Genomic DNA, 26,449 nt, shown 5'->3' with positions numbered 1-26,449 from the left:
TTAATATATCCTTTATTTGCCAATTGACATTGTGTAAAACACATAGGAATTTGCTTTGCGTGTGTGCATTCCATTTTTTCACATAGCTATAATTTAATCGTATTAGTGACTTTCTTCACATGTGTTTTAAATGTTGGGGTTGAGTCTAAAATGACTCCGAGGTACTTGAACTCTGTGACAAGGTCATGTTCCTCTCCACCCAGAAACACATTTGATGACTCCAGCCCAACTGGTCTTTTGGAGAAGGCCATGCAGGCTGTCTTTTTGGCATTCAAGAGCAGACATGAATCTATAAGCCAGTCTTGAATGCTTGTCAGGGCTACGGTTAGAATTATTGACACATCTGCATAGCTTTTACCATGGGCAAGTACAACAGCATCATCTGCATACATCTGGACATGTAGATTATTCTTCAGGTATAGGTCATGTACAGAGAGAACAAAATTGGACCCAGTATTGAGCCCTGGGGGACACCGACCGAACAGGTGTGGCAGGGAGATTTTACACTGTTGACACTTACACACTGTTTTCTGGTGGATAGATATAGGAACTAAACCATTCTATAGCTTCTGGAGAGAAATTAAAAGGTGTTAATTTGGATAAGAGGACCCGGTGAGGGGTGACAGACTTAGCACCCTCCAATCTAGAGAGGAGTGCCAGCACTGCAGAGGGGAGACATGCAGGTGACAGACATACCAATGCAACTTCAGTGTCAATAAATACAAATAAACACTTAAAACTCTTTCAACCATCGTGTTAATTACTAAAAATGTCATGTGTACAATATATATAAAACCGTTGCTTGCAGTCCAGCTGTTTGTCAATTGATCAAGTTGACTTAACTGTGTGGTCTATTTGCAAGGTCCTTGATATTGTCTAAGGCAGTGGCGTGCACAGATAGACACTAGGGGGTGCTAGAGCACCCCCTGCCCTTTTGGCAATGTGCTCTAAAGTCTAAAGAAATTTTTTTTTTAATTTTTTTTCTCAATTTGTAGTGTGTGGACCATGCGGTGACATTGATCAAATCTTGATAAACGCTTCTACTAGATTATTTAGGCCCCCACAATCTAAAGCTATGTTTCTATGTCAGTGGTTCTTCGATAAAAATAAATAAATAGCAGACCTACAAGCTCGTAGCGCGCCACTCGGTAGCGCGCTATGAGCTTGTAGATCTGCTATTTTTAAATAGCTAAAGCACCAAAATGGGTTCCCGCCCCAAAATGTGCTGCACAAGGTTCCCTTTTTTTCACTTGAGCACCTGCCCCTCTAAATGTCTGTGCACGCCACTGGTCTAAGGGCACGGGCTGCCCCGTGACAGATCCCATCACTCCACACGTTACAATTCTGGAAATTCCTGGAATAGTGGAATACAACAGGAAAAAAGGTTTCAGCACCACGGAGAGCGCTCTCCGCACTGACAAGGTGCAGCGGTATAAAGCGGACAGATAGACTGATGATCCACAAACAGCATTTTTGTAAGTTGGAACACTGAGGACTCCTTAGCAATCTCTTCTTTAAAACAGACCCTGATTGACAGGAGTTGAGTGGGAAAGTAATTTGCTAGGTCCCAGCTGTTGTATAGTGTGGTCAGATATAGACGTTTTGCCTTTTCATATAGCTCATCGTCGCCTGCATGCTGGAGGGTCATGGGGTGCAGAGCCTCAAACATGAGAGAGGTCTCGCGCATACTAATGATTCTTTGGGACAGCTGGTTGATTATGTCCAGATTGGCATTGAAAATATTAACTCTGAAATAGATTTCTGCATTGGATAGTCGCTCATCTTCACACAGCTCGTCAAAATGACGTTTCTTTCTTCTTACTCTTGTATTTTCTAAGGTATTCTGAACTCCCCATTTGTTTGCAATTGCGTCTGTGCTGTTGTCTTTGCCTCATCAAATTCAAAAGCATTCCTGTACTCAGACAAGACCTTTATCATATTCTCCAGCAAGTTCGAGGCCTTCTGCATTTCCATGTCTTTGGTTTGGAGTCATTTAGAGACAGCATTAACACTCTCTAATATCTTTGTCTGGAGAACCACTAGAAAAATGAAACTACATTTTCCATTGCTTTCTTCAATCCCGCTGCTTCACCTGCACGCTCATTAGAGCTATTTCTGTCAGTGCTTTCATCACGTCCACATGTCTGTAGCCGTAGCGTATATAGCAGCAAGGGAGCCATATCTAGAAGACCAACAACGGGTAGGTCATAATCGCTTCAACGTGATGCCTGGGTGAGATGAATCGTCTGTGGAAATTATGCCAGTCAGCATGACCCACCGTTTAAAGGTATATTCAGTGATTTCACTTAATTCAAATATCACTTTTTTTGTTTTGTTGTGATAATCCTCTCTACTATAGAGTGTGCTGACCATATAAGGAGTTCCTCCCTGTCCCCAGTTAACCCCTGGGGGTCAAAAAACCTTAGGTTTCGTTTTTGGCTCTATATCCTGATTGGATGAAAGGCTTAGGTCCCAGCCAAAAATGAAACCTAAGAATTTTTGAGTGAAATCACTGAATATACCTTTAATGCTGTGGCCAAAATAATTATACTCCTTTTCTATGGTATCATAACACCGTTTGAGCTCTGTGTTACGGTCCTATGTGGCCCTAGTGGTGTTTTGGTCTGTGGATAATCCACTGTTAGTGTTTTCCAGTGCTGATGATGGATGGTGGGAGTGGCAGATGTCGTGGAAATTGTGACACACCTGGGCCAGTATAAAATCACCAACCAGTATAAAAGGAGAGAGAGAACAGCCCACACGCCCTTTGCCATTGTAACAAACACCACATGCTGCTGAGACCCTGTTTTCTGTTTTCCCAGTGAAACAAATACTAGACAGACAAAGTCACTAGTCAGATAAAGTTGATAGTCAAAGTTACTTTAAGCAACTCAACTCATATAAACCACTGTCCAAGTATCCCAAACCATTTGCCTGCATACTGTTTATGAATCAATACATTGAAACTGGGACTCAACTGATGCAAATTACAGCAATGTTGTTATTCAATTGAGCCATTTACACGTATATTAATTGCATTTCTGTTATATTAAATATGCTAAAGTAGCTTACATTTATTTAAATTGCCTTTTATTTTTTAAATCAACAAAAGGAAGCACATTTGGTGCTGCATTATTTCATAGGCCAGTGGTCTACTTCAACAGGAGAACAGGAGCGCCACCAACAGGTGGATTTTTGAAAATGACTCAAATCATGAAGGCAGTGTGCAATTTACATGGAATCTTTCACAGACTTTCATACTAGGCTGAAGAATATATCCCACCCTTTTCACATTGGCCAGTTACAGCGCCACCAACAGGTGGATCTGTTGTTGTTGTTGTTGTAGTAACGACCCAGCACACTCAAACAAAAGAGGCTGGTGATGACCCCCCCTTGGGCCCCCTCAACTCTCACTAGACACTTTACCTCCCCCCTCTCTCTCTCTCTCTGTTTAAAAGTACAGGAAAAATCTCAAAGTACAGGTGAAAATATAGTAGGCCTACAGGTAAAAATCAGAGAGAGACGGCTCGCCCCACGGGAAGCCGTGGATTTACACGGCTTGGGAAGCCGTGGATAAACACGGCTATTTAATAGTTGCTGATTTCGTTTTTTCCTTTTATGTATTGTAGGGTGTACTAGATTTGCAATTACTGCTGTACAGTGCCCTCTGGTGTTGGAACGTCAACAGTGCATCCCAATTTATCACCAAAATTGGACATTGGAAGGCTTTAGCATTTACTCAGATGATCATAATCTAGTTTATATAGACTACAGGAGGTTTGAGATCAGATGATCATATAGCCTCCTATAGACAACAGGAGGTTTGACAAGATTCTGGGAGGATTTCTTAAAGACTACATTAGACTAGATTTATAATATTTAACCTTAAACCCATTCAGACCTGTCACATTATAGCTTTTAAGTTTTAACCACTTGAACCACTATTATAAACCTTAGCTGTTGACAAAATAGCAGATCTACAAGCTCTTAGTGCGGCAGAGTGCCACACTATGAGCTTGTAGATCTGCCATTTTAGAAAAAATGTGGAAATGTGTGAAAATCTTTGAATATATATTCTTTCACATCGAACATTTGTAACGGGGGGGGGGTCTGAAACAAAATATTTTGAGATCGGGGTCTGCGGCCAAATACATGATTCTGGGGTTCCTTGATATGAACAACTTTGAGAACCACTGACATAGAAACATGTTGGCGTTTCAGAAATCCGTCAGGATTTAGAAGACATAGAGAATCAGTTCTCAGGTATAATCGGGTTAAACAGAATCTTGTCAAAACTCTTGTAGTGTGTATGGGAGGCTTTACAGACGAACTAAGACGAAAAATGTCCTTTTTCCACTGACGAAAACTAAGTATTGACAATTTCGTTAGATAAAAACTAGACTAAAATATTAGGGACCAGTGGACAAGAGATCCAGTAAAAGTCATTTTACACTTGGTTGCATGCTGAAAATAGCAGATCTACAAGCTGTAAAATGAGCCATTAAGACAGCATCAAGACCCGCCAAAATACATTTTAGGTGACTAAATGAACTGCAGGTTTAGTCAACTAAAAACTTTTAGTAGACTAAAACTAGACCAATACTAAAACATTCCAGGTGACTAAAATGTGACTAAAACTAAATGAAGACTATGACTAGACTAAAATAGAAATTTGCTGCCAAAAACACATAAATCAACAAATCTAACCACTCGAAGAATATACAGCATCCTTGAAATGCTACATAGAGACAGGCAGAGCGTACAGTGTGAAAAATACAAAGGTTTATTTAGATATTTGGATGGGCAAAAAGGCTCCCACAACACTGTTTATTCATTAAATACAATAGCAGATATAAAACGTGTCATAGAAAAGCATTAGAAATCTTTAAAAACTAGGTTGTTTCCCTGGGAGTAAACTTGTTGTTGGTAGTGTCAGTTATACAGATTAAGGCACATTTGAAGCACTAGTGTGTTTGAGTCTAAATTGGGACCCAAAGTTTTAAGAGTAAAGGCTGTGAGTGTGTTGCGTGTACGGTATGTTGACAAAGCATCGGGTTGTCAACGTCGGGTTCGGGGACCACCAGGAGGTCCAAATGGACCCTTTATGGGTCTGTAACAGAGTTCAATTCTTACACTCCCCGAGGTTTAATTAACAGAGAATTTTACAAAACGTAAAAATAAAAATGGCTACACATTCCAATATCCAAGTTTCCAATACAGGGTGACTTTAACCCATTCTGGGCGGAAGTCACCGCCCAGAATGCTACAAGCATACTACGTTTAGTTACATTGATTCAAGTTGGAACACCATCCATTGATTGATCGATCGTAACATGCTCTGCCGCGCTATGAGCTTGTAGGTCTGCCATTTTTGAAAAATCGTGAAAGATTTGAGTTAAAAAAAATTCTGAGAGAATATATTCAAACATTTGGGCCACATTTTCACGATTTAAAAAAAATAGCTAAAGTATAACGTAATGCTATAAACACCAAAAGGCGTCGGCGTCTCTCGGCTGTGGTCGGGACCGGTAGGCTGCGTGCATTCAGAGCATGTTACGATCGATCAATCAATCGATGGTGTTACAACTTGAATCAATGTACCTAAACGTAGTATACATCCCTATGTAGCGGTATTGTGTGAAAACTCACTTCAAGGTTTTTATGAACGAATACTTTGCTGTAAGCCCGCTCTGGACTAAGAGCGTCTGCTTAAAATTCATAAATTGTGAATTGTTTTACATATACAGTTCTGAGATTACAATCATACTGTTTGACCAATTATTTGGGGGCCCGCAGGTTGAAAACCACTCGCTGATCTAAGAGGGAATTATTTGGCGACGGCGGTGCTTTGCTTCGTGTTCTCTAGTGTTTCCTCACAACCTCTGTACAACATTCATTCATTCATTCGTCATCAAGGTGCCTTTCAGTCTCAGCAACAATAAATGGGAGGAAAAACAAAAACAAACAATGTCATATAAAAACATTAATGGATAAATATCAAACATATCACAAAGAAGCAGGCTATAAATGCCCGCTAAGACAATGTTAAAAATAATAATACCAAGGAAAAATGGCACCATAAAAACAAAAACAAAAAAAACATTAACTTGGAACTTTGGCATGCACGCATGCGTACGCACTACAGGTGTGTTGGAACTTCCTTCCTTCCTGGTTTGGGTTGTTTTGAAGACTGGCCAGCGGAGTGGGCGGGGCTGCCTGGAAGACCTTCACAGAAACCCTGAACTGAAAGAGGACAGAAGAAAAACAGACAAATGGAGCTTTTACAACGAGCTTGTACGTAAATGTTTATTTAAAGCTAGAACATAAATATGATCACAGACTCATTTATTTTTTACAATTGTAAGCTCACATTTTAGGAGCTTTTTGTGGGTCGATGTTGATGTAGACAAAAATAGGTCACAGATTTATCTTGACCTTTAAAAGAGAATATAAAAGACAAGATTTGGTACAGTTTGTAATGGAATGCAAAGCAAATACACGTTCATTTTATCCTAAGTGTGTGTGTGAGTGTACAGATATACAAATACGGTTATGCGTGGCTGGGCGATTAACCCGACAATATATCAAAAAACACATTTACAACAGACTTAATCTTGATCGTGTAGGTCGATTAATTGAGAAGCAGCTTTTTAAAACTATCTTGCAATTTATTTATTACACATCAATGTAATCCTTCACCAACGTCTGTGTGTGTGTGTGTGTGTGTGTGTAGTATGTTTGCGTTACTATGCTTCTGAGTTCGACCGAAATGTCCCCACAGCTCTAGTAGAAGTTGAGAAACGGTTCAGAGGGACGACGTCAGGACCATTTTCCTGGTCCCTCACGTCGTCAGGACCATTGTCCTGGTCCTCACGTCGTCAGGACCATTGTCCTGGTCCCTCACGTCGTCAGGACCATTGTCCTGGTCCCTCACGTCGTCAGGACCATTTTCCTGGTCCTCACGTCGTCAGGACCATTTTCCTGGTCCCTCACGACGTCAGGACCATTTTCCTGGTCCCTCACGTCGTCAGGACCATTTTCCTGGTCCCTCACGTCGTCAGGACCATTTTCCTGGTCCCTCACGTCGTCAGGACCATTGTCCTGGTCCTCACGTCGTCAGGACCATTGTCCTGGTCCTCACAACAAACAATATGAAAGAGATTCAGGTTGGGGTTTAAGGCTACGATTAAGAAGACATTTAGAAGTTATAGGTTTAGGGCTTAGAGATAGGAGTTATGCCTGATTTTAGTGTTGTCACTTCTAGTGATTTCTACTAGTTGACTAGTTTGCTAGTCGACTAGTTGTTTAACTAAAAAAAAGTTAAAAAAAAAAAGTTAAAACGTTTTTTATTTCTCCTCCGTCAACTAGTACAGTACCAGCAAGGTCGACTAGTGGATTTACTAGTTGAATAGTCGACTAGTTGCTTAAAGCCCTACCTGATTTACACTTCTAGTTGAGCGCTGGTGAAAAATAGCTGATCTACAAGCCGTTGCAGACAGTGCAACGCCTTGCAGGCTTGTAGATTTGCTTTTTTTTTTTTTTGCTTTAGCCTTAAATGGTAAGACCACTTGTTTAGAGGTTTGGGTTGTGTAGTTTACCTCGCCATGATGTAACTCCAAATGTGGACAAGAAATAAAATAAATATTGCTCCAGCGATTAGAAATTGATAATTCAAAACATGCTCCTCATTGCCTTTGAACACATACACTGAAACAGCTCTCTTTTAGTACGTAAACAAAACACAATGTGATATTTCTGATGCAAATCAAACACAGGACAAAAGGTCAACCAGGGTCTGGGCTTTCTCTAGCCACGCTTTTATTGACAGCGATTCTCACAGGGGGCGGGGCTGAGGGACAGTGACACAGTTCATAGGGCCAGGGGGCGGGGCTGAGGGACAGTGACACAGTTCATAGGGCCAGGGGGCGGGGCTGAGGGACAGTGACACAGTTCATAGGGCCAGGGGGCGGGGCTGAGGGACAGTGACACAGTTCATACGGCCAGGGGGCGGGGCTGAGGGACAGTGACACAGTTCATAGGGCCAGGGGGCGGGGCTGAGGGACAGTGACACAGTTCATATGGCCAGGGGGAGGGGCTGAGGGACAGTGACACAGTTCATACGGCCAGGGGGCGGGGCTGAGGGACAGTGACACAGTTCATACAGCCAGGGGGCGGGGCTGAGGGACAGTGACACAGTTCATATGGCCAGGGGGCGGGGCTGAGGGACAGGGACACAGTTCATACAGCCAGGGGGCGGGGCTGAGGGCCAGGGGGCGGGGCTGAGGGCCAGGGGGCGGGGCTGAGGGCCAGGGGGCGGGGCTGAGGGACAGGGACACAGTTCATACGGCCAGGGGGCGGGGCTGAGGGACAGTGACACAGTTCATACAGCCAGGGGGCGGGGCTGAGGGACAGTGACACAGTTCATACGGCCAGGGGGCGGGGCTGAGGGACAGGGACACAGTTCATACAGCCAGGGGGCGGGGCTGAGGGACAGTGACACAGTTCATACGGCCAGGGGGCGGGGCTGAGGGACAGGGGGCGGGGCTGAGGGCCAGGGGGCGGGGCTGAGGGACAGTGACACAGTTCAAACGGGGAGGCTCTTTAGCCCTCGAGGGTCCGGTCTGCGGGGTGAGAAGGCACAGAGTTAGCCCATTTAGGCCTGCAATCGAAATTTAAAAAAAAGTCTTCTAAATCATGACAGTTTTCTGAAATACCTTATGTTTCTATATCAGTGGTTCTCAATATTTCATGTCAAGGATCCCCAGAATTATATGTAATTGGCCGCCGACCCCCCCCCCCCCCATCTGAAAATATGTTGTTCAAGCTACGAGAATGTAGATCTGCTATTTTTCAATAGCTTAAGTATAACATAATGCTTAAAACACCAAAAGGGGTTCCCGCCCACAGAAATGTAAGTTGGGGAGCCAGGTCCCTCCCGGGGCGATCTACCAACTATCAAACACAAACTAATAATTCTCTTCTTTTCTCTGTTCTTTCTAGGCAGAGCACCAGGAGGCGCTCTCGGACCGACGGACAGAAGGTAGGTGGGTCTAGTAGTAGGGGACAGGCTAGTGCTTTAGAATACAGGGTCTCTCCCTAATCCCAGGACACGGAACCAGGCTCAACCGGATCTTCAGGCGGATACAGGCGATTGGGTTTATCCTTAGTGGTTCAGGTATATCTTCAGCCAAATAAACAGACAACAGGGGCTTCTCAGTGTCTCTTAATAACCTGCAATCTCTTCTTTCAGATCGAAGCCCTGCCATGAGTGAGTTAAGATTACGACCCGAGTTGAGCGAAGGCGTCCGGGAGATGCGGGGACCACTCCCATTAATGGACCGGGCCTGGGGATTTATACAGAGTTGTCCGTTGACGTGGCTGATCCGCTTTCCTCCTCCGTGTCAGGACTGCTGCTCCATGAAGCCACCAGAGGTTGGCGCTACGAGCGCGCTGCCCGTCTAACCACTCTGCGTGGTGAACCAGCCGGCACCGGCACGCGAGGCGGCCAGCGTTTATATTCTGTATTTAAGTCAGACGTCATTTTGTAGTCCTATACGTGACGTCCGGGTCCAAGTGGCACCAGCTCCCGTCCGCTTCTCATTGTAAATAGCAATATCTAAATGCGTGAATCTTTTTACAATGACATTATTTTTCAGAAAGGAAGCCATTGAGGGTTAAAATGCTCAAAACGCTCGCATTGAGCTCAAAAGCTTTTGAGCTTGTTAGATCGGCTATTTTTGCTACGACAGTAATATGCAGTGTGGAAATATGTGACCAGATTTCACTGAGAGACTGCCATCGCACAAATGCCAGCTTTTCACCAGAGGAGAAAAACTTTTTTCAAAAAATGAGTTAATAGCACAGGCAGACTCTTCACATACTAGAGCATGTCTGAAATAAGTGTCAGAGCTGAAATCGACATGTAAATATGAAATAAATGCTTAAACATGTAGCTAGATGTAATGTTGGAGACCACAGAAGTGAACCTTTCAAGTCTGTTTTCTCAGCTCGCCGTTTTCTGCAAGACATTACTCTATAAGCCATATCTCCAAAACTGGTGGGTCAAACTGAACAACCAATGTCAATTTGAAGCTATGATTCCCTGCTCTCATATTAAAAATATCCAATGGCAGTCAAATTTGGTCACATATAGTGGCCCTCGCCATCGTCAAAGTTGCCCATCCCTGATATAGAGCATCACCAATTTTTTTATAAAAATGTTAACTTCCTGTTGATTTGTCAATTTTTTATTAGGAAGAAAACCCATGGATCTGGATCTAGATCTTCAAATCAACAGGAATTTAAATATTTTAATAAAAAAATAGTTTTGGTGATGCTTCTATGTTGTCCGAATCAAAATGTGTTTACGTACTAACAGAGTGACTTTGAGAGCCGTTTCAGTGTACAATGTAAGTCAATGAGGAGCATATTTTGAATTATCAATTTCTAATCACTGGAGCATATTTGTTTTTGTTCACATTTGGAGTTACATCATGGTAAGATAACCAACTACACAACCCAAACCTCTAAAACTTCTTACCTTTTAACCCATTTTGGACTGAAAACATCTTTTCATATATAAAATATTTTGTCAGTGGTGGTCAAACTTTTTCACGTCAAGGACCCCCAGATTTATCTCTATTGGGCCACGGAACCCCCATCTCAAAATATGTAGTTCCAGGGACCTCCCAGAAGGAAAGATTTGAGTTAAAAATGTTCGTTCTAAAAGAATATATTCAAAGATTTGCACCACATTTTCACGACTTTTCAAAAATAGCAGACCTACAAGCTGCTATTTTTCAATACCTAAAGTATAACAATGCTTAAAACACCAAATGGGGTTCCCGACCAGAATGGGTTAAGTATAGTAATACTACAAACGTGTGTGTGTGTGTGTGTGTGTGTGTGTGTGTGTGTGTGTGTGTGTGTGTGCGCGTGCGTGTGCGTGTGCGTGTGCCTGTGTGTGAGTGTCGTACTTCTTGCGGTCCTTGTCCTTCTTGCCGTTGGAGGTCAGGCTCTGGGCCTGCAGCAGCTGGGCTGCAGCGCGTCTCTTGTTGAAGGAGCTCTGGTCCTCGTCCAGCATCCTCCTCTTCTCCTCCAGCGCCGCCTTCTGCTCCGCGTGCAGCCTCTTCAGCTGCTCGAAGCGGTTCTGCAGCTGCGCAGGTACACACACACACGCACACACACACACACACACACAGGCCCACACACACACACAGGCACACACGCACACACACAAAAGATGTAAGGGCAATGATACCAGTATACCACCAGTGTTGATTTCGTCGACTAAAACTAAAGACGAAAAATGTTCGTCGACCACCTATTTCCACTGACTAAATGAAAACTGAGCTACGATGACTAAAACTATGACCAAATATACTGACAATTGTGTCAACAAATAAAAACTAGACTAAAATGTTATAGGACTAGTGGACAAGAGATCCAGTTTTATTGCTTGGTTGCACGCTGAAAATAGCAGATCTACAAGCTGCGATGCGTTGTGATCCGAGCTTGTAGATCTGCTATTTTCAGCATGCAAACAAAGTGTAAAAATCTGCCTTTACAATGACATCAAGGCCTGTCAAAACAGTCGACTAAATCAACTCTAGATTGAGTCGACTAAAATCGTATGACATTTGGTCGACTAAAACTGGACTAACACTTTACACCAGACAGGTGAGTTTTACTTGGAGACACCCTCAGTTCCATTTCCTGCCAAACAGGAACCCAGAACCAGTTGCTAATGCAGTGACAGAGATTGCCCTTCCCTGTCCGGCTTGTTGATTTCGTCGACTAAAACTAAGACGAAAAATGTCCGTCGACTACCTTTTTCCAAAGGACGTAAACTAAATTGAAACTAAATAAAAACTAAGCTATGATGACTAAAACTATGACCAAATATAGACAATTTCATCAACAAGTAAAAACTAGAATAAAATGTTAATAACAGTCATTACGATGGCATCAAGGCCCGCTAAAATGCATTTTAGTCGACTAAATCAACTGTAAGAGATCTAAACTAAAATAGAAATTTGCTGCCAAAAACAACACTGCAGTGAACACGGCCAGTTGTGTTTGTTGCGAGTGCAAACACTATGAGCTTGTAGATCTGCTATTTGTCAATAGCTAAAGTATAACACAATGCTTAAAACACCAAAAGGGGTTCCCGTCCAGAATAAGGTTAATTCAGGTTTCATCATGCCTCATACTGTGATGTCATGAATGAATGTGTGAGGTCAGGCCAATGAGCACCTCTCATACTGTGATGTATGAATGAATGTGTGAGGTCAGGCCAATGAGCACCTCTCATACTGTGATGAATGAATGTGTCCAATGAGCACCTCTCATACTGTGATGAATGAATGTGTCCAATGAGCACCTCTCATACTGTGAAGTATGAATGAATGTGTCCAATGAGCACCTCTCATACTGTGATGTATGAATGAATGTGTCCAATGAGCACCTCTCATACTGTGATGTATGAATGAATGTGTCCAATGAGCACCTCTCATACTGTGATGTATGAATGAATGTGTCCAATGAGCACCTCATACTGTGATGTATGAATGAATGTGTCCAATGAGCACCTCTCATACTGTGATGTATGAATGAATGTGTCCAATGAGCACCTCTCATACTGTGATGTATGAATGAATGTGTCCAATGAGCACCTCTCATACTGTGATGTATGAATGAATGTGTCCAATGAGCACCTCTCATACTGTGATGTATGAATGAATGTGTCCAATGAGCACCTCTCATACTGTGATGTATGAATGAATGTGTCCAATGAGCACCTCTCTCTCTGCGTCCTTCAGCTCCGACTCCTTCTCCTTGACCCTCTGGACAAACATCTGTCTCATTTCCTCCTCCCTCCTCTGCAGCTCACTCACGAACTCCTGACGTTTGGCCTCGTAAGTCTGCTGCAAGCTACACACACACACACACACACACACACACACACACACACTAACACCTTTATTTGCAGTCACATTTAACAAGAAATTCTTGAAAACAAACAATAGTTTGTAAAACTCTACAACAAGTGCTTCAGGAATCAGGATAGAGATCGCGGGTACAGAAAGCATCGCCTTCTAGGCTTTTCCATATACTGGAGAATGCCAATAATTGCAGACACTGAACAGAATTTCAAATTTCAAAACACACCAAATTGTGTGTGTGTGCTGGTGTCACTCTGACCTGACAGGCTTGCACTCGGGGCCCGTGTGTGTGTGTGTGTGTGTGTGTGTGTGTGTGTGTGTGTGTGTGTGTGTGTGTGTGCTGGTGACACTCTGACCTGACAGGCTTGCACTCGGGGCCCGTGTGTGTGTGTGTGTGTGTGTGTGTGTGCTGGTGACACTGACCTGACAGGCTTGCACTCGGGGCCCGTGTGTGTGTGTGTGTGTGCTGGTGTCACGCTGACCTGACAGGCTTGCACTCGGGGCCCGTGTGTGTGTGTGTGTGTGTGTGTGTGTGTGTGTGTGTGTGTGTGTCTGTGTGTCTGTGTGTGTGTGTGTGTGTGTGTGTGTGTGTGTGTGTGTGTGTGTGTGTGTGTGTGTGTGTGTGTGTGTGTGTGTGTGTGTGTGTGTGTGTGTGTGTGTGTGTGTGCTGGTGTCACTGACCTGACAGGCTTGCACTCGGGGCCCGTGTCCTTGAAGCCCATCTCCTCCAGCTTGCAGCGGCGGTACAGCTCGTAGTGCCTGGTGTGCGTCTGCTCGCGCAGGTCCTCCATGTTGATGCAGATCAGCATCTCCCTCAGCTTCACAAAGTCACAGTGGTTCTCGTTCTCCACTGAGAGACACACACACACACACACACACGTTAGCACACGCACACGCACACGCGCACACACACACACACACACACACACACACACACACACACACACACACACACACACACACACACACACACACACACACACACACACACACACACACACACACACACACACACACACACACACACACACACACACACACACACACACACACACACACGCGCACACACACACACGCGCACACACGTTAGCACTACTATACACACACCAGTGTTGTGTTTGGCAGCACATTTTGATTTTAGTTTTCGTCAGTCGCTTGAATAGTTTTCATTTAGTTTCAGTCACATTTTAGTCACCTGGAATGTTTTAGTTAGTCTGGTTTTAGTCGACTAAATCTACATTTGATTTAGTCGACTAAAATGTATTTCGGCAGGCCTTGATGCCGTCGTAATGACTGATTTTACACTTGACTGAAAATAGCCTATATATAAGCTTATAGATTTTCAGCATGCAACCAAGTGTAAAATTACTTATACTGGATCTCTTGTCCACTAGTCCCTTCCTAACATTTTAGTATAGTTTTTATTGGTTGACGAAATTGTCAATATATTTAGTCTTAGTCATCATAACTTAGTTTATTTAGTTTCCATGTAGTTTTCGTCAGTGGAAAAAGGTAGTCGCCGAAATTTTTTCGTCTTAGTTTTATTCGATACACACATCTATTCAGCACACAAACGGTGTCAGTATTTCACACCTAAAAAATGTACAATATAGAAACACTATGTGATGTGGAGTGTGCTCTCCTGCTGTATTTTAATGCTAAATAAAGAATAAGTTGTAAGCTAATATGAGATGTGTGATAGTCTTTATGACTTATTAGCCCTTTAAAAAAAATGCATACATACCGGGTATGTAAATATTTTTGTTGTTGAAAGAAAATTATAACTTTTGCCTATAATACAGGCATAGCACTGTGCAATGTGTCTGATTGAGTTCACGTCACAAATACACCCATCTGAATCGCACACACACACACTTAGGTGACCTACCTTGTACCACACCCCAGGGGTACTGGCGAGCCTTCACCATCTTGTTGCCCACCATCACCTCCTCTGTGCTGCCCACCACTGCGAACGGCAGGTGACCCTGTGTGTGAACAAAACATGACACACATCAGTGTGTGTGTGTGTGTGTGTGTGTGTGTGTGTGTGTGTGTGTGTGTGTGTGTGTGTGTGTGTGTGTGAACAAAACGTGTCACACGTCAGGCCATGTGACTGACTTTCAGTGAGAAGACATTAAGGTCACTACTAGGATGTTAAACGTTCATTCATCGATTAATCGCTGTAAGAAATTCAATTGAACGCAACACCCTGAGCGCACAGGACGAAGTTCTCCGCCTTTTCAATTAGTAACGCCCCAGCGCCCAGGACTAAGACTGATCAAAAGGACGGAGATTATTAATTATTCTTGATCTAAATCATCCGTCCAATTCTAATGTGAATCAGCTATCAGGAGGAAGTATCAGGAGGAAGTATCAGGGGGTGCACGGCCAACAACGTTTGGGAACGGGTACCCTGTAGACTACAGTTTCATTATAAGGAAAGCCCGCTGTTTTTTATTAACTGCTCCTGGCGGCATTAAAAAAAAAAGGGAGCGGATTTCACATAATTTCAGATGGTCTTTTTCCTGAGATCCCATTGACTGTCACAACAGACAACATTTAGAGGTGGGTCTGGTTTGGAGTAGCCTAATTTAAAACACTGTCCGACTTTGTTTTGAGCCAATATTAATACCATGCGCTATTGTTACAGCCAGGAGCATCGTGCATAGCTCAGACTCGGACGAAATATACGACATCAGTTATGTTGTCATTATATATATATATATATAGAGAGAGAAACATTAGGCTAAACGTGTAGCCTATGGATAAGGGTGTATCGATACAACAGGCTTCAACTTTCGATTGATTGAACCGGCGGAGAGGTCCGCATCTCATTCAAACAGCAGCACGGTTTATATACCATAGGATAGATCAAGTAATGTGACGCAATCACCGCCACAAATAGTGCTACAGTGTTATGTAAAATGCACTTCTGCATACCTCACGTTCAATTTCTTGGATTCATGAACATTGCATGCGACGTGCAGTGTCTTATCAGCGAGAGACGAGAGGGGGAAAGAGAAAAATCAGAGAGAGAGCCAGGCAGAGTTCCACTGTAGGTCGCTCGCGGAAAGGTTTACAGACAGGACGGACAGAACTGTTTTTATCTTTTGACTGACAAAACATTTAGAGGTTTAATAGATAGGTCTATCGGGTTGGAATGATTTCAAACACTGTCATTTAGTTGGAATTTCAATGGCAGGCATTCTCACTCCAAGGAAATGTCGGCTCAGCAGCGCATCGAATTAAACAAACACCTCACCATTCAAAACGTCCTCTCATCACGGAACCTATTATCTTAAACAAAGTCCAAGTTAACCGACGATAGATTGATGAGTCAAACATAATCAATCAACTTCCAGCCGCTCCACCACCACGCAGAAACATCAAACAACTCCCCAGTCCCCAAGCCATGACTTAACATTATTGCAGACATGATTAGACGGAGACTCACTGATTACGTTTATTATGATAAACTTTTAATTTCATATCACACCATATGCCTAGAAACTTAGGTCGCCAGAACAGCACGGAAAAGAAAATGTCATAGATGACACAAAATTTGACTAAAACTAAAAGAAAACTATTCAAGAGACTGACTAAAACCAAAAATCTAAAGTTGCTGTCAAAATCAACACTGGCTTGTAGATCAGCTTTTTTCGACACACGGCACAACACAATCTATGCCAGGAACGTCAGGTTACTTTTTAAGCAGCATACCTTACCTGTGCCAAGACGTAACATTGCGTCATTTACTTTTATTTAATTTTCTCACGCGATGTGCACATGGATGCGCCCACGGTTATTTATTCTTTTTAATTGTCCCATATCTGTTTTACAGGTGGGGCGGATTGAGTTGACACGCCTGCAGTGCAGGGTTGACTGACTGTGTGACTGGCCAGAGGCTAGTGCTAAAATGAGCAGACCGAGGCGACACCAGTCAATGACGTTCATTTTAGGTATGCTCTCGGCTCGTTTCTGACACCATGTTAAAATTACTTATGTAATGCGTAAGAATCACACTTTTAAAATTGGTTGTGTAAAAAAAGAATGCAATTTATTTGACCTCACTAATGCTGACTGTAGTGTGGCTCTGAATGTCCTCTTCTGCTTATTGCACACACACACACACACACAGAGACAGAGAGAGACAGAGACACAGAGACACAGAGACACAGAGAGACAGAGAGACAGAGAGACAGAGAGACAGAGAGAGAGAGAGTGTGTGTGTGTGTGTGTGTGTGCGTTCCTACATTCATGGTGGTGTTGACCTTGGCCACGGTCTCGTCGTCCAAGGGGAACTGGTATATCTGAACGCCGTTGCTCACTAGTTCACTCATGATCTTAATCTTGAACTTGTGGAGTTCACTCTTGGTGATGGTGTCTGCCTTGGCAATCACTGGGATGATGTTCACCTTGAGACAGAGAGACAGAGAGAATGACTGTGTTAATAAACATATGCCAGAAAATAATGTACATTTTGGCATTGCTCCCAGATCAGTAACTCCTGAGTAGTATACGGGCTAGGGCGGGTCATACTTTTTTTTTGTTGGAAAATCAAAATGCTTGCAGTGTCTATTTTGTGTTTTTTGATGGAGAATTCAAACATGACATTGTTTTTTTGATAGAATAACTCTAACCTACATTTATTTTGTACTTTTAAATTGCACATTTTGCCCGTTTTTAACCTCTTTTTAGGATTTTAAAGACAAAGGAAAGCATTTATTGACAAAGTAAATTCAAATTAACATATTTATTAACAATTCAAGTGCATGTATATCCTTAGATACAATTATGATGATCAATTATCACTTCCTGAACAAGTCCTGACTCAGCCTTAGACATCAGTCAGACTGCTGGTCTCCTGAGCCCTGATCCCTCGTTTCCTGAGAGAGGTATGTAGCAGAAGCCTCAGTCACCATGTTGACAACCCTCTCAAAGCTCTGAGTGTGGCAAGGCCAGTTGGACACATTCATGGGGGTGACAATGAAGATCTTAATCTCTGAGGTGATTAGTGTGCAGGCGAGACCAGAGGTGGCTCTGACACACCTTCTGACCATTTCTGGTTCTTACAGAGGAGTCTCCCAGCTGAATATCTGGGCCTCCTTCTCCCCCGATGGCCAGGATTATCTCCACCCACTCAATCATCTCATTCTGATCCGAGCACAGCAGTGTTTGGGCCAAATGGAGATAATTCTGGGGGTTCTTGACAAGGAAAAAGGTTGAGCACCACTGACTTAGAAACATGGGTTTTTCCAGAAAAATGTTAAGATTTAGAAGCCTGTTTTTTAAATCGACCTCAGTCCAAAATGGGTTAAATCCAATAACCGATCAAGCTCACTCGGTTGTTTGTGGTGCACGACATACTTCCATAGAAATGACTGGAATCAGTCACAGCGACTGAACACGAGGATGGGTTGTTGTCAAACACGTGAGCAGTGATGGCCATGTAATGTAGGACAGTGGTTCCCAAACTTTTCATGTCAAGGACCCCCAAATTCACACCAATTAGCCCATGAACACCCATGAGAGAAGACATGCCAGGGACCCCCATGAGAGAAGACATGCCAGGGACCCCCATGAGAGAAGACATGCCAGGGACCCCCATGTTGTTTGCAGTGATTCTCAACCCGTTTAACTTCAAGGACCACTAGTTTGACATGGATATTAGTCTACAGGCCCCCATTTAGTGGCATTTCTGGACCCCCGGTTTATTTTGTAAAATCAATGTTAATTTAACTCCGAGAGTGTACAAATGGAACCAAATGGACCCATTTGTACACTCTGAGTTACAGACCCCCTAAGGGTCCATTTGGTTACTAACGGTCATTTAGCTGGGGACCCCATGGAACTCCCTCAAGGACCCCTAGGGGTCCCCGGACCCCACTTTGGGAACCACTGATGCAGGAGAGTTGAACACGTACTGTACATGTGAGGTCAGTTGCTATCTAATAAATAGTAAAAGTTGTTAGGGTTGAATTGAACAAGCCAACTGTGCGTCCTCACCAGGGGGGCAGTCAGACAGATATTTTGTGAAGCCACTAAGGAAATCGTAGTTCATATAATGGCCTGTTGTGGCGCTGTCATTGGGCCCAAAAAAACCCATAGCCCCATAGAAGTCCATGTATTTGGGCCCAACTTCACCTAGACTGTATTACCTTAATAAACATGGTCATGAATACTTTCTGCTTCCAGTCACTAGTTTAAAGTCTCATTTCTAATGTCATAATATTCTTTTTGGAAAATTATGGTCCCATTCATTAAGAAAATGACCATAAAGTCGCGTATGTTCTGAGGGGCGTGGCTACCGTTACAGTCTATGATCGGGATTCCCCTCCCACTCGAGTCAAAATAAAAACCAACGGAGAAGAAGGGGGGAAGACGTCCCGCCTCGTTGTCTGGGCCAGCCAATGGCCAGCTGGGCCCAAACGGATCTAGAAAGATGGCGACTTACAGTGCAAGGAATAACAGGCTTCATTTTACGTCCATGTTAGACCCGGGGAACGCTTTGTCCATATTTTTTACAGTCTATGGTCCTCCTCACTCTTTAGAAGGCTGTCCTGTCTGGGTGACTGCAGGGCCAACAGTCTACTGAGCTTTAAGCCTGCATTCCATTCCTCTGCCTGCCTGTCTGCTTCCCTGTCTATCTGTCTGTCTATCTGTCTGTGCTGCCTTGAACCCAAGACATGCTTGGGGATGGAGCCCTTGTGTCTGCACATGACCGACAGACAGACAGACGGACGCACAGTGACGCGCACGGTCGCACACACACAGCCCGTTTCCTGAAGGAAGAAAAATGTTGCTGGTAATAGCATAGCATACCAATAACTGTCTGAGTGACTGAATGTGTTTTCTGTGTCATTGATGTGGTTCCAACAAATGTCTCTTTCTGTACAGTGACAAAGGCGGAGGCTAGAGTGAGCTGTGAGTGAGCAAGCGAGAGAGAGAGAAAAAGGAGGAGATTGCAGCAGCATTCCAGCACTCTTTCCACCCCATTGACATGCAAATGGCCGGGTTACGTACACTGTAGAGCTGAGAGCTCACACACACACACACACACACACACACACACACACACACACACACACACACACACACACACACACACACACACACACACACACACACACACACACACACACACACACACACACACACACACACACACACACACACACACACACACACACACAGAGAGAGAGAGAGCATGGGAAAGTGTCAGACCACCACCGGTGCAAAGGGGAAGGGTTCTGTTTAGTGGGATCGCTCCGTTAGTCTTCTCAGCATCCAAACCAGACATAATAACAACTGTGGAGGAGGAGAAACTCCAAAAACAAACCACCACATACTCTGGCTCATGCCTCGCTCATGCCTGCCTCCCTCCCTCCCTCCCCGCAAGCTTGGAATGGCTTTCCAAAGGCTATAAATGTCACCGACATCGTCAGTCGTCACCAACTAGCAGAAATAATAAAAATAAAAAAAGCCTGGGAGTGTAACGGCAGCTTTGTGAGTGCCATCTCCAAACTAAACGTGCAGCCCAGGGCTCTCCAAATATGCATAAAACATAATTATGAGCTGAGCTGAAGAGTCATCGACGATAAAGGGTTGTTGTTTTTGTTTGTGTGTTCAGGCACAGATGCACACAAGCATATAAATGTTAATGGGGCATTTATATAGCGCTTTTATGCAAAGCGCTTTGCATAGATCATTGGTTCCCACACTTTGTCATGTCAAGGACCACCAAATTGACACCAATTAGCCCACCGCGGACCTCCGTTTGAAAGCATATGCCAGGGACCACCATAAGATAGATTTCTACGGCTCTAGCAGTGACTCTCAACCGTTTAATTTCAAGGACCCCCAGTTTGACATGCATCAGTCTACGGACACCCATTTATTGTCTCCGAAGGCATGGGGGGAGAGTATGTTTTGCACTCCGTCCGTCCGTCCGTGTGTGTGTGTCCGTCCGTGTGTGTGTCCGTGAGCAGCTAATCTCGGCCACCGTTAACCCGGTCGATGCCAAATTTTGCACACACACTCCCTGGATGCCAACGATGAACCTCTGCCCCAAACTTTCCAGAACGGCCTGTTATAGCGCCACCAGGAGGCCGCTTTGTGCAAAACAATTTTTTGCACAGTACACCTACAGATTTTGTCCAAACATCACGCAAATTGGTACACAGTCTCTCTAGAGCCATTCAACGAAACGGGTCTTTCAGATTTCTCAGACTCCATCCTGATTGGTTAAGATTGGCTTCCAAAGTTCACAGGAGTGCTCAGTTTCAAACAAAATGCTGCAAATCATGAACACATCGCGTGATTTCCGTGAAATTGTGCACCCACATTCCCACTAGGCCGAGGACGAAATGCCACATGAACAATTTCAACTCAGCCTCAAGGTGGCGCTATAACTGGCCGAAAAGTGTTTTTACCTCTAACTGCACGGATCTGTGGATAACTTTGTATGCCAACTCCCTAGTTTACTTTTGTTGCCCTTTTATCCAACCACCAGATGAAGGCAAGCTGCAATGTCCTACATTCCTATCCTGGTGGAGACCTGTGCCCAGAAGGGCACTTTTTCTAGTTGGAATTATTTTTATCTCTGGGACCCCAATTTATATCATAAAATCAATGTTAATTTAACTCCGAGAGTGTACAAATGGAACCAAATGGACCGTTTGGTTCCATTAATTTGTACAGTCTCTTAGTTACAGACCGGTCCATTTGGGTCATTTTTCTGGGGACCCCCTGGAACTCCCTCAAGGACCCCTGGGCGTCCCCGGTCCCCACATTGGGAACCACTGGCATAGATTTCTCATCACATTCACACACACACACACACACACATCCATACACCAACCATCGGGAGAAATTAGGGGTTCAGAGTCTTGCTCAAGGACACTTCCGGCACTAAAAGGTGGTTGCACACTGGACACGTTTTTCAGAAAACCCCGATGGAAAACGCAGCTAAAACTCTGAATAACGCGCTCCGTTTGCAGGGACCTTAACTCTGGGGGAGCTCGGGATCGAACCGGGAAACCTCACGGTTCCCATCCGGCCACTCTACAGGCCACTCTGAACCCACTGCCGCCCCGTATACAAAGCATCTGCCAACATACACACGCATGCTGTGTCCAACGACCCACATGCTGCATCCAACGACCCACAAAGACAACACTGGGAATGGAACGTTTCAACATCAATTAAAAACAAATGAACCCATTTTGGGCAGGGAACCCCTTTTGGTGTTTTAAGCATTATGTTATACTTTAGCTATTGAAAAATAGCAGATCTCGAGAGAGCTTGTAGATCTTGTAGATCTGCTATTTTTGAAAAATCGAGAAAATGTGGCCCAAATCTTTGAATATATATTCTTTCAGAGCCAACGTTTTAACTCAAATCTTTGCTTCTGGGGGTCCCTGGAACAACATATTTTCAGATGGGGGTCGGCAGCGAATTACATATAATCTTGGGGGTCTTTGACATGAAAATGTTTGAGAACAACTGACATAGAAACATGGGTTTTTCAGAAAACTGTCATGATTTAGAAGGTATTTGTAGAATCGTCTTCAGGTCTAAATGGGTTAAAAGAAATAGGCCTAACTCTGGCATGTGATCCTTGGTCCGAGACCCTCATTTCAACTCAATTTAACTAAAACACACTGTTTGTGTGAAGAAAGCTTACTGGTTGAAGAATTATTAAAAAATATATCTGCTTCTAGCAGATGGAGCTTTTTAAATCTTAATAGCCAGTACAGTGCTGCATGCATACAGCCCTCTCTGGCTGCTTGTGTGTAAACAGGAAGTCAGTAAAAATATATATCTGTGCATGACCCCTACTTTCACTGGAATAGCAGCCTGATAAATAAATGTCTGGTAAATTAATACGATTATGCATAGAGCGCCTAAGGCCTGACGTCACTCGCTCATCCCCTGGTTCACGGAAGTAATTTCTCTATGGAGAATAACATGGGCTCATCTTAAAATCGTTTCATATAATCTTTGTGGTCCAAAAATAAACAAGCTGTCTCTGCGTTATTGTCAGGGAGGTGTCTCTGTATCGTTTGCAACAGTCAGTCACTCATATATGATACAGTCTGTTTCTAGCGAAAACTGTACTAATTCAGTAGCAGTAACAATAGCGTTTTCTCGCAGTCAGTTGATTCTTCATATCCATATGCATGAAGCGGCCTGGATGATCTGTTTATTTTTCAAACACAGTGCTTATATGAGGCCATCTAAAATCCCCCTATGGGGGTTACAATGCAAATAAAAAGTGCACGAACCTGCGGATTTGCGCCCTCTACCGATATTGACCTCAGGCTTCATTGCTCTATATCACACACACAGACAGACAATCCTCCACCCCCTCCCCCCCCCACACACACACAAACACACCCCCCTTGTGTTCACCCACCTTGCTGTCGAGTTTCTTCATGGTGACCAGGTCCAGGGACTTCAGAGAGTGTCCCGAGGGCGAGATGAAGTACAGGCAGGCGTGGACGCGCGAGTCGTGGTAGTTGTGGAGTGAACGTTTGATCTTCAGCTCCTCCTGGAGGTAGGTCTCGAACTGACGGTCGATGTAGTCGACCACAGGCTGGTAGCTAGGGGAGGGGAGAGACATGGCCGGTTAAGGGAAAGGTTTACGCCGTCGATAGACTGTGTTGTACAACAAAAAAGTGTTTTGGTCCACTTACGTGGAAGGTTTGTACTCCGTAGACACACGACTACTATCTCACATAACATTTCATTAATTACATTTGAATATCTTCACAATATTAAATGTTAAATATTTAAATTATCATCATAACCTTTATTTCAATTCAGAGTACAATTGAGGGGCAGGCCCTCATTTTCAATGTAGCCGAATACAAATTAACAATATACAAGTCAACAATTTTACAACAGAAATCTTAAATATACGAATCAGAAAACGTATACCAAAACTAAAGAACTGATAGACAGATAATTAATGAAAACAATTACAATGTTGAGCAAAAGTGCTGAAAATAATTTCCCTGAATTGTCCCAGGGAAGGCAGTGATATCATTTTTAAGGACTTCTGGATCTCATTCCAATCAAAAGGAGCACTGTTTTGTCTGTTGTCTTGTCCATGTATAGTCCATTGTCTGAATGGGGACATACTACTGTTCTGGAGAATGTTGATTCGGAGCAACATTTAGTTTAACATTAAGTATTTATCCAAGAAATATAGCAAAAATGTCTACACTAAGACACATTGAGAATCCTCTCATTGACCTTTATCACGCATGTACTAGGGGTGCAATGGTTAAAGGTATATTCAGTGATTTCACTTAATTCAAATATCACTTATTCTTTTGTTTTGTTGTGATAATCCTCCCTACTATAGAGTGTGCTGACCATATAAGGAGTTCCTCCCTGTCCCCAGTTAACCCCTGGGGGTCAAAAAACCTTAGGTTTCCTTTTTGACTCTCTATCCTGATTGGACGAAAGGCTTAGGTCCCAGCCAAAAACGAAACCTACGGTTTTTTTAGTGAAATCACTGAATATACCTTTAAGTTAGTCCGCGGTTCGGTTCAAACACCGATTTTTGGGTCACGGTTTCGGTACAGTAATTACAATAACAATAACAAAAGAAAAAGTACCTTATATCGCCAACTTTACTTGCATTATTATTAGGGTTGGGTGACGATACGAATACATCGTCAATCGCGAATATACGAATCCAATCGCTGAATATTTTTATTAGGCGATTTTTCGGGACGATTTTTAACCCGTAAAGTGTGCGCGACATCAGAATCAATTTGGGCCAGCAAAGTAGTAACAGCGGCCGGGTGGAAATCCCCTCCTCCCGTTATAATGGTATGGTCCCGACTTCCAGTCCCCGCAGCCGTGATGCTCAGTTGCTCACTGTGAGCCGAGGGAGCCGAGCCGAGGAAGGCTACTGTTACTGTACTGTAGCCTACATGTTGTTTACGGTCCGGAGTCCAGACCCATGCAGTTTAATAATATACAGTCACAACAGAATGCACACTGCTCTCAATGCGTAGCGAACAGAGCTGCAAAAACAGGCAGGACGCGGCGCCTTGAGAGCTTGTAGATCTGGCTTTTTTTGCGACCTGCAGTGAGCTGTTCTCACTTTACTTTAATGACACGAATACATCGTCAATCGCCGATTTTAGACAGACGATTGGCGATTGAAAAAATTGGCATATCGCCCAACCTTAATTATTATGCTCAAGGCAAAATAATGCACCATATGTCACTAGTACGCGTAAGTGTGGGAGGTACTGTCACATCGAAGGAAAAACATCACTTAAAAATGTTGTTTATGGCAATAAATCACGGTTTTAATCTCTGCATAAGGACCTATGCTATGGATGTTTAAAAACAATTACAAAGAGAGTTCCTATATACAGTCAACTTTGTGGAACTGGTCTGAAATGACTTATCCCTGCTACGAGTCACACACACGACTGATTATCGGCATAGGCGGTTTTCGGTGACCCGACCGACAACAGGGCTTGTTGAGTTTAGGCTTTTATACGTCTCTCACTTACACATGAACACACACACACACACACACCAAGCCCCCCCTCCCCCCACAACAACAATCCTCCTCCACCCACCTCTCCTGTTTGTCATCTGGTCCCCAAGCCCACGGTGTTGACCACAGTGAGGCGCAGCCTGACGTTGGTCTCCTGCAGGTCGTAGGTCTGGGCGTGCACCTTCACCTGGGGCTCAAAGTGGGACGACTCAAAGGTTCTCGAAGTTGGTGTTGAACAGCGTGTCCATCAGGGTGGATTTGCCGATGCCAGTCTCACCTGGAAGCAATGGGAGAAAAGGCGATATTGGACTGTCAAACACTGATTTTTTTTTATCATTTATGATGATTGTATGGGTGTAATTTCATTGTTCCATTCCATCTATAATCATTTAGAAGGTGTTAGTTCTTTTTTTGTTAAAAGGGATCATAAAACACCTTGCCCTGAAGGCCTGTCATCCATTGAATCAACCCTTTGATCAAGCGATAGGAAAAGGACACGCCCGTTATTTCTTTGTCATGATGGGACCTCGCCTGACTTTGGAGAGAGAGTTATAAACTAAGGCAACTGAGGACAGGTATGCGAGGGATATTCGGGAGGGGCTGGGCTGGGGCTGACTGAGAGGACATGGAAGGCTGAAGCCATGTAGGGGAAAATGTTGTTTGGCTTGTTCGATACTCTTTCTAAATAATCAATCTGTATGGACGATAGATTATTTTTCCATATGAAGAGAGACACAGAGAGAGAGAGAGACAGAGTCAGAGAGAGATAGGAAAATAAATATAGCCATATAGCTGCAGTGATGTAAATCAGCGACGTAGAGTCTGTGGGGGGCCACGGGGCCATGGCCCCCATGAAGAATCCTAGGGCCCCTTTCGGCCCCCATGAGATTTTCGTGGACATTTTACATTTACATTACATATTTTCTGGAATTCCGAACATTTTGGACCTCTCCGCCGGCAATCTGAGAATTCCCCA

At 43.7% G+C, this 26,449-nt stretch overlaps 1 protein-coding gene across 1 annotated transcript in view; it reads right to left on the bottom strand.

Annotated features, from left to right (window-relative positions):
• Positions 1 to 4,760: 4,760 nt before the first annotated feature.
• septin10 (septin 10) overlaps positions 4,761 to 26,449 on the bottom strand; it is a 23,841-nt gene continuing 2,152 nt past the window's right edge. The window contains 10 exon segments of the mRNA XM_083777158.1: positions 4,761 to 6,243; positions 10,977 to 11,155; positions 12,801 to 12,933; positions 13,626 to 13,794; positions 14,833 to 14,929; positions 17,198 to 17,359; positions 23,362 to 23,548; positions 25,556 to 25,570; positions 25,572 to 25,687; positions 25,689 to 25,750. Coding sequence (XP_083633284.1) covers positions 6,228 to 6,243; positions 10,977 to 11,155; positions 12,801 to 12,933; positions 13,626 to 13,794; positions 14,833 to 14,929; positions 17,198 to 17,359; positions 23,362 to 23,548; positions 25,556 to 25,570; positions 25,572 to 25,687; positions 25,689 to 25,750 — 1,136 coding nt within the window. The 3' untranslated portion in view covers positions 4,761 to 6,227.

Source organism: Protomyctophum parallelum (assembly GCF_964188405.1).
Source record: "Protomyctophum parallelum genome assembly, chromosome: 11".
Classification (NCBI taxonomy): Eukaryota; Metazoa; Chordata; class Actinopteri; order Myctophiformes; family Myctophidae; genus Protomyctophum; species Protomyctophum parallelum.
Note: the sequence above shows the minus strand (reverse complement) of the source record. Positions and strands in the feature narration are given on the sequence as shown.